At 41.2% G+C, this 12,922-nt stretch overlaps 1 protein-coding gene across 1 annotated transcript in view; it reads left to right on the top strand.

The window, feature by feature from the left end:
- The window catches only part of A2ML1 (alpha-2-macroglobulin like 1), a 48,665-nt gene extending 36,149 nt beyond the window's left edge, over positions 1-12,516 (top strand). Inside the window, exons 28-36 of the mRNA XM_055570152.1 lie at positions 1,332-1,494; positions 3,375-3,589; positions 4,797-5,012; positions 5,398-5,525; positions 5,703-5,793; positions 6,318-6,386; positions 10,904-11,006; positions 11,779-11,820; positions 12,346-12,516. Of these exons, the coding sequence (XP_055426127.1) occupies positions 1,332-1,494; positions 3,375-3,589; positions 4,797-5,012; positions 5,398-5,525; positions 5,703-5,793; positions 6,318-6,386; positions 10,904-11,006; positions 11,779-11,819 (1,026 nt within the window). The 3' untranslated portion in view covers position 11,820; positions 12,346-12,516. The remainder of the gene's footprint in view (positions 1-1,331; positions 1,495-3,374; positions 3,590-4,796; positions 5,013-5,397; positions 5,526-5,702; positions 5,794-6,317; positions 6,387-10,903; positions 11,007-11,778; positions 11,821-12,345) is intronic.
- Positions 12,517-12,922: the final 406 nt, after the last annotated feature.

A 12,922-nucleotide genomic window follows, 5' to 3' on the forward strand; every position in this document is an offset into this window, starting at 1 on the left:
AGCCAGGCTTCAGCAATACATGAACTGTGAACTTCCAGATGTTCAAGCTGGTTTTAGAAAAAGCAGAGGCACCAGAGATCAAATTGCCAACATCCACTGGACCATTGAAAAAGCAAGAGAGTTCCAGAAAAACATCTATTTCTGCTTTATTAATTACGCCGAAGCCTTTGACTGTGTGGATCACAATAAACTGTGGAAAATTCTGCAAGAAATGGGAATACCAGACCACCTGACCTGCCTCTTGAGAAACCTGTATACAGGTCAGGAAGCAACAGTTAGAACTTTTGCTTGGAACATGCAACAACAGACTGGTTCCAAATTGGGAAAGGAGTACGTCAAGGCTGTATATTGTCACCCTGTTTATTTAACTTATATGCAGAGTACACATGAGAAATGCTGGGCTGGAGGAAGCATAAGCTGGAATCAAGATTGCTGGGAGAAATATCAATAACCTCAGATATGCAGATGACACCACCTTTAGGGCAGAAAGTGAAGAAGAACTAAAGAGCCTCTTGATGAAAGTGAAAGAGGAGCGTGAAAAAGTTGGCTTAAAGCTCAACATTCAGAAAACAAAGATCATGGCATCCGGTCTCATCACTTCATGGCAAATAGGTGGGGAAACAGTGGCTAACTTTATTTTTCTGGGCTCCAAAATCACTGCAGATGGTGATTGCAGCCATGAAATTAAAAGACACTTACTCCTTGAAAGGAAAGTTATGACCAACCTAGACAGCATATTAAAAAGCAGAGACATTACTTTGTCAATAAAGGTCTGTTTAGTCAAGGCTATGGTTTTTCCAGTGGTCATGTATGGATGTGAGAGTTGGACTATAAAGAATACTGAGTGCTGAATAATTGATGCTTTTGAACTGTGGTGTTGGAGAAGACTCTTGAGAGTCCCTTTGACTGCAAGGAGATCCAACCAGTCCATCCTAAAGGAGATCAGTCCTGGGTGTTCTTTGGAAGGAATGATGCTAAAGCTGAAACTCCAGTACTTTGGCCACCTGAAGCGAAGAGCTGACTCATTTGAAAAGACCCTGATGCTGGGAAAGATTGAAGGCAGGAGGAGAAGGGGACGACAGAGGATGAGATGGTTGGATGGCATCACTGACTCAATGGACATGGGTTTGGGTGGACTCTGGGAGTTGGTGATAGACAGGGAGGCCTGGCTTGTTGTGGTGCATGGGGTTGCAAAGAGTCAGACACGACTGAGTGACTGAATTCAGAACCGAGAACCTTTTAAACTGAAAGGAGGGTATGGTGACTTCCTTATCACCTCCACTTTTTAAAGGAATGCCTTCTAATTTCAGTTCTTTATCTTTACTTTTCAGGACCCAATGGTGAGTCAGGGGCTGCAGTGTGTCAAGAGTTCCGTTTCCTCCACCACCAACCTGTACACACAGGCCCTCCTTGCTTATACGTTCTCTCTGGCTGGGGACATGAACATCAGAAACATTCTTCTGGAAAAGCTATATCAACAGGCTATTGTCTCAGGTATGTTGGCCATGTTAGCTTTTGCTTTGTTTTTTGCCACACTGCATAGTATGCAGAACTTCCCAGACCAGGGATCAAACCCACTTGGATGCCAGGGAAGTCTTTTTTATTTTTTGTCATGATATGTGGCTTGCAGGATCTTAGTTCCCTGACCAGGGATCGAACCCAGGTCTAAAACAGTGAACCCAGGTCTAAAAAGCTCTGAGTCCCAACCACTGGACTCCCACGGAAGTTCCAGTTTTTTTGAAATTGTGAAAAGATGTGAAAAATTTCCCTAGTCTCTGTAGTCGCGCACATGTTCATTTCTAGGATTCATTTTAGTAAAAGTTAAGTCATAAAATCACTACTAAGAGTTTTGTGGGAAAACCCCTGAAAGTCCTCAAAGAGCATGTTATATTTTTAACATGAAGAGAAAATAGATGGTAGAAGCAGGTCAGAAAATGTACTGGCATTGGAGAATCCCTAGTTTAACAGTTCTTTGGTGTAAAGCCACTGAGGCTGATGGGGTAAGATGAACTTAGAGATTTCTCGAGGTCCTTCTCAAACTTCGGATATATTTAAGAATAATTTGCAATATTCTGGGAATTTGCTATTGGTCCAGTGGCTAAGACTCAGCACTTTTACTACTCTAAGATCCCTAAGATCCTGAAAGCCCTGTGGCATGGCCCAAAAAAATTAGATATTCTAACAGATCTTGTAAATAAAATATTAATGCTCTTTATTTAAAATTATACTTCCAGGCATAAATTTAATCTCAGCTTTCATTTATACAAGTGTCATTGCTGAATTGTACTCTCATCAGGGCTCTGGGTAGATATTTGGCCTGTGTATAAGCAACTCCAGTCCAGGAACGGGGGTCTCAGACAGTGGGTGGAGTTATACCTGCTCAGGTATATATCAACTTAATGTAATCATCTTTTCCTCATTACCTTGCATTGTAGGCTCACATGTTTTCTTTTGTTCTTCCACTTAGATTACCTCCTTTGGGCTATGTATTTATTATCTCTGAACTTATATATTTATATTAAAAATTAATTTTTTGGCTGTGTCAGGTCTTAGTTGCAGTATGCAGGATTTTTCGTTGAGGCTCACGGACTCTCTAGTTGCAATGTGGGCTTAGTTGCTCTGTGTCATGTGGGACCTTAGTTCCCTGACCAGGGATCGAAACTTTGTCCCCTGTGTTGCAAGGCATATTCATAACAACTGGACCACCAGCGAAATCCCTAAACTTATATTTAGTAAGACTTCTAGCTTCCACTCCTCATTTCAACTTGTTGTTCTTTATCTTCAAGTTACTGTTGTGACTGTCACAGAAATGGGATTTGACCTCATCATCTACTTGCTTGCTCTCATTAGCATTTCTTCTGTGGTTTCTCAGCATTTTTATGCATATTCTCCCATATGTTATCATTTCTGGAGGCATTTATTGATGCTCCCAGCTTCACCCAGGGGAATTCTGTGTGGGTGTACACACATGCACACACAGACACAAATTCTTGCATATACATTATGGCCAATAAATCAGAAGATTTGAGAAATATTTTTTTCTGACTGATGATTACTTTTTGGTTGTTACTTTATCTGATTTGGGGCTTCCCAGGTGGCTCAGCAGTGAAGAATCCACCTGCCAGTGAAGGAGACATGGGTTCAATCCCTGGGTGGGGAAGAGCCCCTCAAAAAGGAAATGGCAACCCATTACAATATTCTTGCCTTGAGAATTCCATGGACAGAGGAGTCTGGTGGGCCACAGTCCACAGGGTCACACAGAGTCAGACATGACTGAAGCAACTTGGCACACTTGGTGCACACACATTTACAAAGTGAAAATAGGAAAGTCATTTCCTTCCAAGACTTTCCTAATCATGCTTTTTTCTCCATAGGAGAGTCCACTCACTGGAGCCAGAAACCTGCTCCGACTTCAGATGCCAGGCCTTGGTCTCAGCCTGAGCCTGTGGATGTGGAACTCACGGCCTATGTATTACTGACCTTGCTTAGCAAAGGGGACCTGACTCAAAAGGAGCTAGGCAAGGCCACCAGCATAGTGGCTTGGTTGGCCAAACAGCGAAATGCATATGGGGGCTTCTCTTCCACTCAGGTAAATAGCTTGTTCTTGTGCCTTTTATCAGGTAGGATTGGATCCCACATGGAGAGAGAGGAAAAACGATCACCCTTGCCCTCTAGGTCTGGGGACTAATCATTCTACAGAAAGGGAGAAAAATCATGTTTGAAAAAGACATAGAAGGATTCATAAAATTAGGTCATATGAGCACATAAATAGTACTATACGTATTTAAGTCTTAGTTTGTAGGGTAGGAAACATCACAAGATCCATGTTTTACATGTAAAGAGGACATGTATAATTATGGCTAAATTTACATAGTCACAAATTGGAAAGCCAGTTATGGGGTCTGTAAGCATAAAGGCACGACTTTACGGGCGTACCTCCTTCTTCTATTTCAAGTATTGGAAATCTGGTAAGACATAGTCTTTAAAAAGTTTACAATCTAGAAGGAAAGCTAGGAAAAGTTGTATATATACAAAGTAGGATCTGTCTTATTCCCAGAAGATGAAAAGATTGTCACATGGCATAATGGTTAAGGAGCTTCCCAGGTGGCTCAGACGGTAAAGAATTTGCCTGCAGTGCAGGAGACCTGGGCTCAGTCTCTGGGTTGTGAAGATCCCCTGAAGAAGGGAATGGCAACCCACTCCAGTATTCTTGCCTGGAGAATCTCATGGACAGAGGAGCCTAGTGGGCTTGAGTCCATGGGGTGGCAAAGAGTCAGACATGACTGAATTACTAACACACACACACACACACACACACACACAATGGCTAAGAAGCCTTGTCCTTCAAGGATGGATTTTCCAAGGATCCCCTGATACCCTGTGTCACAGAAGATTTTTATGCAATTAAATAACTTGGAAGAACATGCAGTTTTTAGGGCTATCAAGCTACTGCTGTTTCCTCCCCAAATAAGGAGACTGCAAAACAGCTATTAAACAATGATCCACTCACTCCTAATAATAACCTGTTCTGAAGCTAGGCTTCATTGCTAAGTATAAATATATGAAATTAAGCCTGACAACCTATGATGTCTGATAATAACTTGATGGTGATTTTCTATGCAGGTAAGATGTGATTTCTATGTGAGCTTTCCCAGCATGGCTAAATGTGGATCTTCGAGTCTTAGAGGAGGTATCATTCAAACTAGCAAACACTAATCAGGTGTCTAGGCTTGAGGGTTGTTGGAAGTTACTTCCAGTGGCTCACAAAACAGTAAGTACGTGCCTATTGTTGTCAGGACACCGTGGTGGCTCTCCAAGCTCTCGCCAAGTATGCCACCACTGCCTACGTGCCGTCGGAGGAAGTCAACCTGGCAGTGAAATCCGCTCAGAATTTCCAGCACACCTTCAATGTTCAAGCTGCCAACCGTCTGGTGTTCCAGCAGGAGATGTTGCCCCATATCCCTGGGGTGTACACCTTGGAGGCCTCAGGCCAGGGCTGTATTTATGCGCAGGTAAGCAGAGCTCTGGGCTTCCCAGGTGGCTCAGTGGTAAACTATCCACCTGAAATGCAAGAGACATGGGTTCAATCCCTGGGTTGGGAAGATCCCTAGAAGAAAGAAATGGCACCCAACTTCAGTATTCTTGCCTGGAAAATCCCATGGACAGGGACGCTTGGTGGGTGACAGTCCCTGGGGCCGCAGAATCAGGCACAACTGAGAGACAAAGCTGAGCTCCAGCAGGATTAGTGTGAGTTGGGGAGGAGAGTCTGAGAGTATCTCAACCTCCAGCAGAAAATCTTCTCTATCTTATTTGTAAGGACAGTCATTTAAACCATACAATCTTTAAAATTCTCCCCAACTCTGATTTCTCCAACTGTTTTTTGTTTCCTCCAACTAGACGGTGCTGAGATATAATATCCTCCCTCCGAAAAGTGTGGAGGCCTTTAGTCTTAGTGTGAAAACAACGGGATCTCAGTGTAAGCAACATACTTCACTTGGATCCTTGGTGCTGACGATCCAAACCAGGTGAGGAGAGCAGAGAGGGGTTGGGGGACATCTAGAATAGGGTGACTGAGCTGGAGTGTGTGTGTATGTGTGTGTGTGTGTGTGTGTGTGTGTGTGTGTGTGTGTGTATTGTGAACACACAGGGTGCTGAGAGGGAAGACAATGGGCTGACACAGGTTTGCTTCTTTCTGCCCTCAGTTATGTGGGGAGTCGCAGCTCTTCCAATATGGCTATTGTGGAGGTCAAGATGCTTTCTGGATTCAGTCCTGTGGAGGGCACCAATCAGCTAGTAAGTTGCTTCTGTTTTCTAGTTTTGAAGGGAGACTAATGTTCATAGCTTTTAATTATCATTAAAAACTGGTGAGTTGGGCATGATGGTTTATACATGCAACTAACTCATGATTATAGTTTCTAAATGGGCTACAAAGATACATTGAGTATATGAGATTGAGGGCAGGTAGAGAAGACGGCAACAGAGGATGAGATGGTTGGATGGCATCGTCAACTCGATGGACATGAGTTTGAGAAAGCTCCTGGAGATGGTGAAGGAGAGGGAAGCCTGGTGTGCTGCAGTCCATGGGATTGCAAAGAGTCATACATGACTGAGTGACTGAACATAAATAGGCTGATATGTTTAGTTATATCAAACTGATATGCCAGTTACTGTCTTGGTTCCTTTTTCTTATGTTTTTCCATGTTAAGAAAACGTATATTGCTTTTGTAACCATGGCAGAGCTTTGCAAGATGACCTTAGAGGATAAGAAAGGCTCTGGCTCTCAGTCTCTCTCTTTTTTTCCATCCTTTCTTATTCAGCTTCTCCAGCAACCACTGGTGAAGAAGGTTGAATCTGAAATTGACACACTCAACATCTACTTGGAAGAGGTATGGGGTCAGGAACTGAAGCAAAGTGCTTAAGTGCCAGGTGTCTTTTCGCTTCCCTTCTAATGTAAATGTACTAGTGTCACACACATGAGGTTGAGCAACCTGGGAGGGTAAGTGTTCACAACCACTTTGGAGTCAGCCCTGTATAGTTTCTTTTGGAACAACTCTGGTGAGTGAACAACTCTGGGGCTTCCCTTGTGGCTCAGATGGTAAAGAATCTGCCTGCAATGCAGGAGAACTGAGTTTGATCCCTGGATTGGGAAGATCCCTTGAAGAAGGGAATGGCAACCTACTCCAGTATTCCCACCTGGAGAATTCCATGGACAGAGGAGCCTGGGATCACAAAGAGTTGGACATGATTGAGAGACTAACATACACACACACTGGTTAGTGTATCAGGAACAACCCTGAAATCATGATGCCGTAGTTTAAATGATGCTTTCATACACACCTTCCCTGAGTCTCACATACCACCCCTCCTTCTATGTAAGGAGACTGAGGCTGAAGTGATCAAGTAGGTGGGCTTCTCAACTCATCCTTTTTGTCAGGAGTCAAGGTGGGAGTTGAACCTGGGGATACTAATTTCCACAACACCATTCCTAAGACTGCAGTGGCCAGATGGTCTGTGTACCAAGCCAGATTTGTCAGTCAGCTTCTAACTCAAGACATCAAGTCTAATGGTCTAAAAGCCAATCATGATTATATCTGTGACTATTTCCTTTTTTCTGTGTATCTTTTCCCCTTTTCTCTTTACCAATATCATCAGAGGGCAATCTTATTCACATTTAACAAAAGTTACTTTTGGCTTTATTTCTCTTCTCTGTTGTTCTTTGTTATTTGATTATTTGGTTTTGGTGCTCTGTTTAATTAATTTCTTCCTTTTTAAAAATTATTATTTTTGGGCCCAAGGCCTGAGGGATCTTAGTTCCTGGACCAGGGATTGAATCCTGGTTCATGTAGTGAAAACACTGTGTTGTAACTACCAGACCACCAGGGAACTCCTTCTTTGTTTTGGACTGAAAACAGGAGAAAAGGATATTTTCTGTCATTCTTTTTCTAACTTCTTAAATTGAATGCTAAATTTGTTTATTTTTAATCTCTCATTTTCTGATTAATTTAAACTATAAATTTCCTTCTATGTATATTCTTTGTCCAACAATTTTTGACATGCATTGTTTTCTTTAACAACTTACTTTATATTTTAATTTTTTGAAAATTCATGGGATATTTAAAGCCACTTTTTTGTTACTAATTTCTAATTTTATTGCACTATGGTCTGAGATCATGATAGTGAGCTTCTAAAATGCATTGGGTTTTTTTTTTTGTTATCTAGTATGTGGTCTGTTTTTGGAAATGTTCATTGTGTGCTACAAAAGAATATCCAGGTCCTTTCTCTTGGGTCGGAAAGACCCTCTGGAGAAGGAAATGGCGACCCACTCCAGTACTCTTGCTTGGAAAATTCCATGGATGGAGGAGCCTGGTAGGCTGCGGTCCTTGGGGTCGCAAAGAGTCGGACACGACTGAGTGACATCACTTTCTCTTTTTCTTTCTCTTCTCTTGGGTATGGATCTATCTAGATCTAAAAGTCCAAAATGATTATTTCTGTTGCTCATACCTTTGTTATCCCTGCTTATTTTTTCTGCTCCATCTATCAGTTTTTTGAAATTTGTCAAAATTTGTAATTACAGTGGTTGATTGGTCCTTTATCCATTTAGCTATGCTAATTCTGTCAGTCATTTCTTGATATATTTTTTGATTATATAATTAGGGTTGTATGTTTTATGAACATATCTTTTTAAATTTCCTTTTTATTAGTATATACTGTCCTTCATTTACATTATATATATCTATATATATTTCTTTGCCTTAGATTTCTACACACATGTGTACTTTTTTTCCTTTGCCTTAGATTCTGTCTGATCAGATATTAAGTCTGCTATCCCAGCTTTCTTTTGGTGTATATTAGTCATTTGCTTTAAATCTTTATGATAAATAAATTATTGATGAGAGCAGTGGTTCCAAAGACGTTTTTTCAGGACCCCTCTATACTCTTAAATGATCTCAAAGAGCTGATGATAGCGTGGGTTACATCTATTTATCTTATTAGAAAAGATAATGTCTTATCTTAGTAGAAACTAAAAATGAGAAAAACATTAAATTATTTATTAAGCTATTTAAAAACAATAGTAATAAGCTCACAACATTTTAATATAACATTTCATGAAAAATGTATTTCCCAAAACAACAAAAAAATTAGTGAGACTAGCAGATTGTTTTACATTTTTGTTTTAATATCTAGCTTAATCAGAGAGAGTGAAATTCTCCGGTCTGCTTTGGCATTCAATCTGTCGAAATATCACACATCAAGTAGTCCCCTTCCACTAGTACAGTGAAAGAGAATGAGAATGAAAAAAAGTGAATACTGTCTTAGTATTAGCCCTGGGATTTCTTTGGAAGGAATGATGCTAAAGCTGAAACTCCAGTACTTTGGCCACCTCATGCGAAGAGTTGACTCATTGGAAAAGACTGTGATGCTGGGAGGGATTGGGGGCAGGAGGAGAAGGGGATAACAGAGGATGAGATGGCTGGATGGCATCACTGACTCAATGGACATGAGTCTGAGTGAACTCCGGGAGTTGGTGATGGACAGGGAGGCCTGGCGTGCTGCAATTCATGGGGTCGCAAAGAGTCGGACATGACTGAGCGACTGAACTGAACTGAACTGAACTGATTATTCCCAAAATAATTCTGCTCTCACAAATTGCCAGATAGTCTTGGGCATTCCTGAGAATTCCCAGACCATGTTTTTAGAAGCCCTGTACCCACTCCAAGAGAAGGCAATGGCAACCCACTCCAATACTCTTGCCTGGAAGATCCCATGGACCGAGGAGACTGTTAGGCTACAGTCCATGGGGTCGCACAGAGTCAGACACAACTGAGCGACCTCACTTTCACTTTTCACTTTCATGCATTGGAGGAGGAAAGGGCAACCCACTCCAGTATTCTTGCTTGGAGAATCCCAGGGCAGAGGAGCCTGGTGGGCTGCCGTCTATGGGGTCGCACAGAGTCGGACACGACTGAAGCGACTTAGCAGCAGCAGCAGTACCCACTCCATTATTCTTGCCTGGAGAATCCCATGGACAGAGGAGCCTGGCAGTCTACAGTCCATGAGGTCTTGAAGAGTCAGACAGAACTGAATGAATAAGTACACAGAACATACCTAAAAAAATCTCTTTCAAAATTTCTTCCACTTCAGCATTTATAACTTCACATCTAAATTTATGACATAAATCTTATTTTTTCTATTAGAGTAATTTATGCAATTGTCTTGAACTCTCCATTCATTTATTCAACAAACAGTTTTTGAGCGATCAGCATATACCAGACACTCTTCAACATGATAGAGATGTGGCAATAAAAGTCATAGACATGACTCCTGTCCTCATGGAGCTGATATTCTAATGGAGAGACAAACAATATGCAAATTAAAAAATACATAATATGCACAAACATACATATTTAGGAATAGTTTTAGTAGTCATCAGTGCTATGTAGGAGTGTGGTGGGGCTAAGCCAGGATGTGACTTTTATTTTATTTTACGTATTTGCCTGCACTGGGTCTTAGTTCTGGCACTCAGGATCTTTGAACTTCATTGTGGCATGCAGGATCTTTAGTTTTGGCATGTGAGCTCTTAGTTGCGGCATGTGGGATCTACTTCCATGACCAGGGATCGAACCCAGGCCCCATGCATTGGGAGCTCAGAGTCTTAGCCACTGGACCACCAGAGAAGTCCAGTGTGATTGTTTTAAAGTCAGGTGGCCAGGAAAGGCCTCTGTGAGGAGATGTCATTGGATCAGAGAGCTGAGTGAAGAGAGAAAACCAATCGTGTGTATAAAGCTGTTTAAGGATAATGGAAGCTTCTGTTCCTTTGGCCACTGCACTTAATTTAGTAGAGGAGCTGTAGCTTAGACCAGACCAAGAGTGGACCCATTTTACAGAAGGACCAGGAAACTGTAAGATGCTGAGAAGAAAGCCAGAAAGACAGCAGGAGGCAATTTTGGGAGTGGCAAGAAGCAGAGGTAGAAGGGTTTCAGGAAATCTGTGTGAAGACAGCAAGAGTCTTTCTTTTTTTTTTTTTTCCATTTTTAAATTTATTTTAATTGGAGGCTAATTACAATATTGTGGTGGTTTTTGCCATACATTCACATGAATCAGCCATGGGTGTACATGTGTTCCCCATCCTGAACCCCCATCCCATCTCTCAGAGTCATCCCAGTGCACCAGCCGTGAGCACCCTGTCTCATGCATTGAACCTGGACTGGGGATCTATTTCACATATGAATATATACATGTTTCAATGCTATTCTCTGAAATCATCCCACCCTCGCCTTCTCCCAGAGAGTCTAAAAGTCTGTTCTTTACATCTGTGTCTTTTTCAGCAAGAGTTTTTCAATCTCCACATTGCAGAGATGTTGTTTTCACTTTTGTTTTAATGGGATGTTTGTCTGTCTTATAGCTCGGGAAGGAAACTCAGACCTATACCTTCACCATCAGCCAAAGTGTGTTGGTCACCAACCTCAAACCAGCAACCATCAAAGTCTATGACTACTACCTGCCAGGTGAGGGCCCAGATTTACCTGCATCTCCTGACATATTTCTGCCTCCTTTTTCATGATCTCTCTCTTAATTTTCCAAATACTCTTTTCCAAGCCAAGTGCACATCATTATCTGATCTCCTAACACACTTTGATTCAGTTATATGCCATTTTTAAAAAGTCTTCTGAACTAGACATATTTTATACAATGTGGTCCATAGACCAAAAGAACAGTATTCTCTAAGGACTAACCATTCTTAATATGTTTGCTTAGATGAATAATTTACTGCAAGCATACAAATATTAGTCATTGAAAACTTGCTATATTCTGAATATGCTCATAACCTATAGAAATCTTTTGGAAAGGGTTAAAGCAGTAACTTTTGTTCTAAATGGATTTTTTTTAACAGTAGCTTTTAAAATTTATTTATTTTAATTAACTTATTTTATTTTTGGTTCTACTGGGTCTTCATTACTGTGTGTGGGCTTTTTCTAGGTGCAGCAAGCAGGGGCTACTCTTTGTTGTGGTGTGTGGGCTTCACATTGCGGTGGCTTCTTCTTGTGGAGCTTGGGCTGTGGAGCGTGGGCTCAGCGGTTGTGGCCTACCGGCTTAGTTGCTCTTTGGCATGTGGGATCTTCCTGGACCAGGGATTGAACCCGTGTCTCCTGCACTGGCAGGCGGATTCTTCTTATCCACTGTACCACCAAGGGAGTCCTAAACTGATAACTTTTATGTAGTTTCTCTCTGAATGTATGAGGTCTGCAATATAATGATATATGTTATTTAATTTTACAGATGAACAGGCAACAATTCAGTATTCTGATTCCTGTGAATGAGGTAAGCCCAAAAGAGAGAAGGGTGGGCTTTGAGGATTGGGTGGTAATATTTAAAAGTTAAGGAGTACTTCTGAGTTACTAGTATTATCTTTTAGAAGCTTATATTTGATAAAAATAAACTTTCCTTTTTTGTCCTGAATTCTTTTATTTAAAAAAATTGAGGTATAGTTGTACACTATGTCCTGAACTCCTGGAAAGAAGAGTAATCATCTCTATTGTTCACACCAGAAAAAGTTACTAGCAGTAGTTGTATGAAGGGGTTCTATGTGATTTTTAAAACCACTGGTTTTTTATTTTTCCTAGCTGAAAAATTTTCTAATTATTAATTATATATCTTTTTATATAAAAATACTAAAGCAAAAGTAAAGATGACTTGATTCTACTTCCCTGAGATAACACTCTTACTAATAATCCCATCCCATGTTTTGAGAGATTCTTTTTTTTTTCCTAGACAGAAAAAAGCTCCTCTATAATTGTGAAGACTTTCTGAGTATCATGATATCTTCTGTCTTTGTCTTTCCCCCAGGAGAGAAGTTGGAAAGAGACAAAGAAATCCTCCATGATGTCACTGAACAGCATTCTTCTGTCTCTGAAAGCAGAACTCATTCAGTCAAACAATTTGATTTCTCTTCTTAAAAAATAAAATGTAACCAAGTTAAACTGAAGATTGAATTGACTCTGTGAGGTGATTGATGAATTGGGCAGCATTCCATCTAGCAAGCAGAAGGATGCTCCAAGGCATTGTTGTTGTTGTTCAGTCGCTAAGTCCTGTCCGATTCTTTGCGACCCCATGGACTGCAGCACCCCAGGCTCCTCTGTCCTCTGATATCTCCCAGAGTTTGCTCAGATTCATGTCCACTGAGTCGGTGATGCTGTCTAATCATCTCATCCTCTGCTGCCCCCTTCTTCTCTTGCCCTCAGTCTTTCCCAGCATCAGGGTTTTTTCCCTGTGAGTCAGCTCTTTGCATCAGGTGGCCAAAGTTACTGGAGCCTCAGCTTCAGCCTCAGCCCTTCCAATGAATATTCAGAGCTGTACAAAAGGAAATTAGCAAAAGAAAAGAAAGGATTATTTTTAGGCCAGGATATCTTCTTTTAGCGGGGGT

Source organism: Bubalus kerabau, chromosome 1, assembly GCF_029407905.1.
Source record: "Bubalus kerabau isolate K-KA32 ecotype Philippines breed swamp buffalo chromosome 1, PCC_UOA_SB_1v2, whole genome shotgun sequence".
Classification (NCBI taxonomy): Eukaryota; Metazoa; Chordata; class Mammalia; order Artiodactyla; family Bovidae; genus Bubalus; species Bubalus kerabau.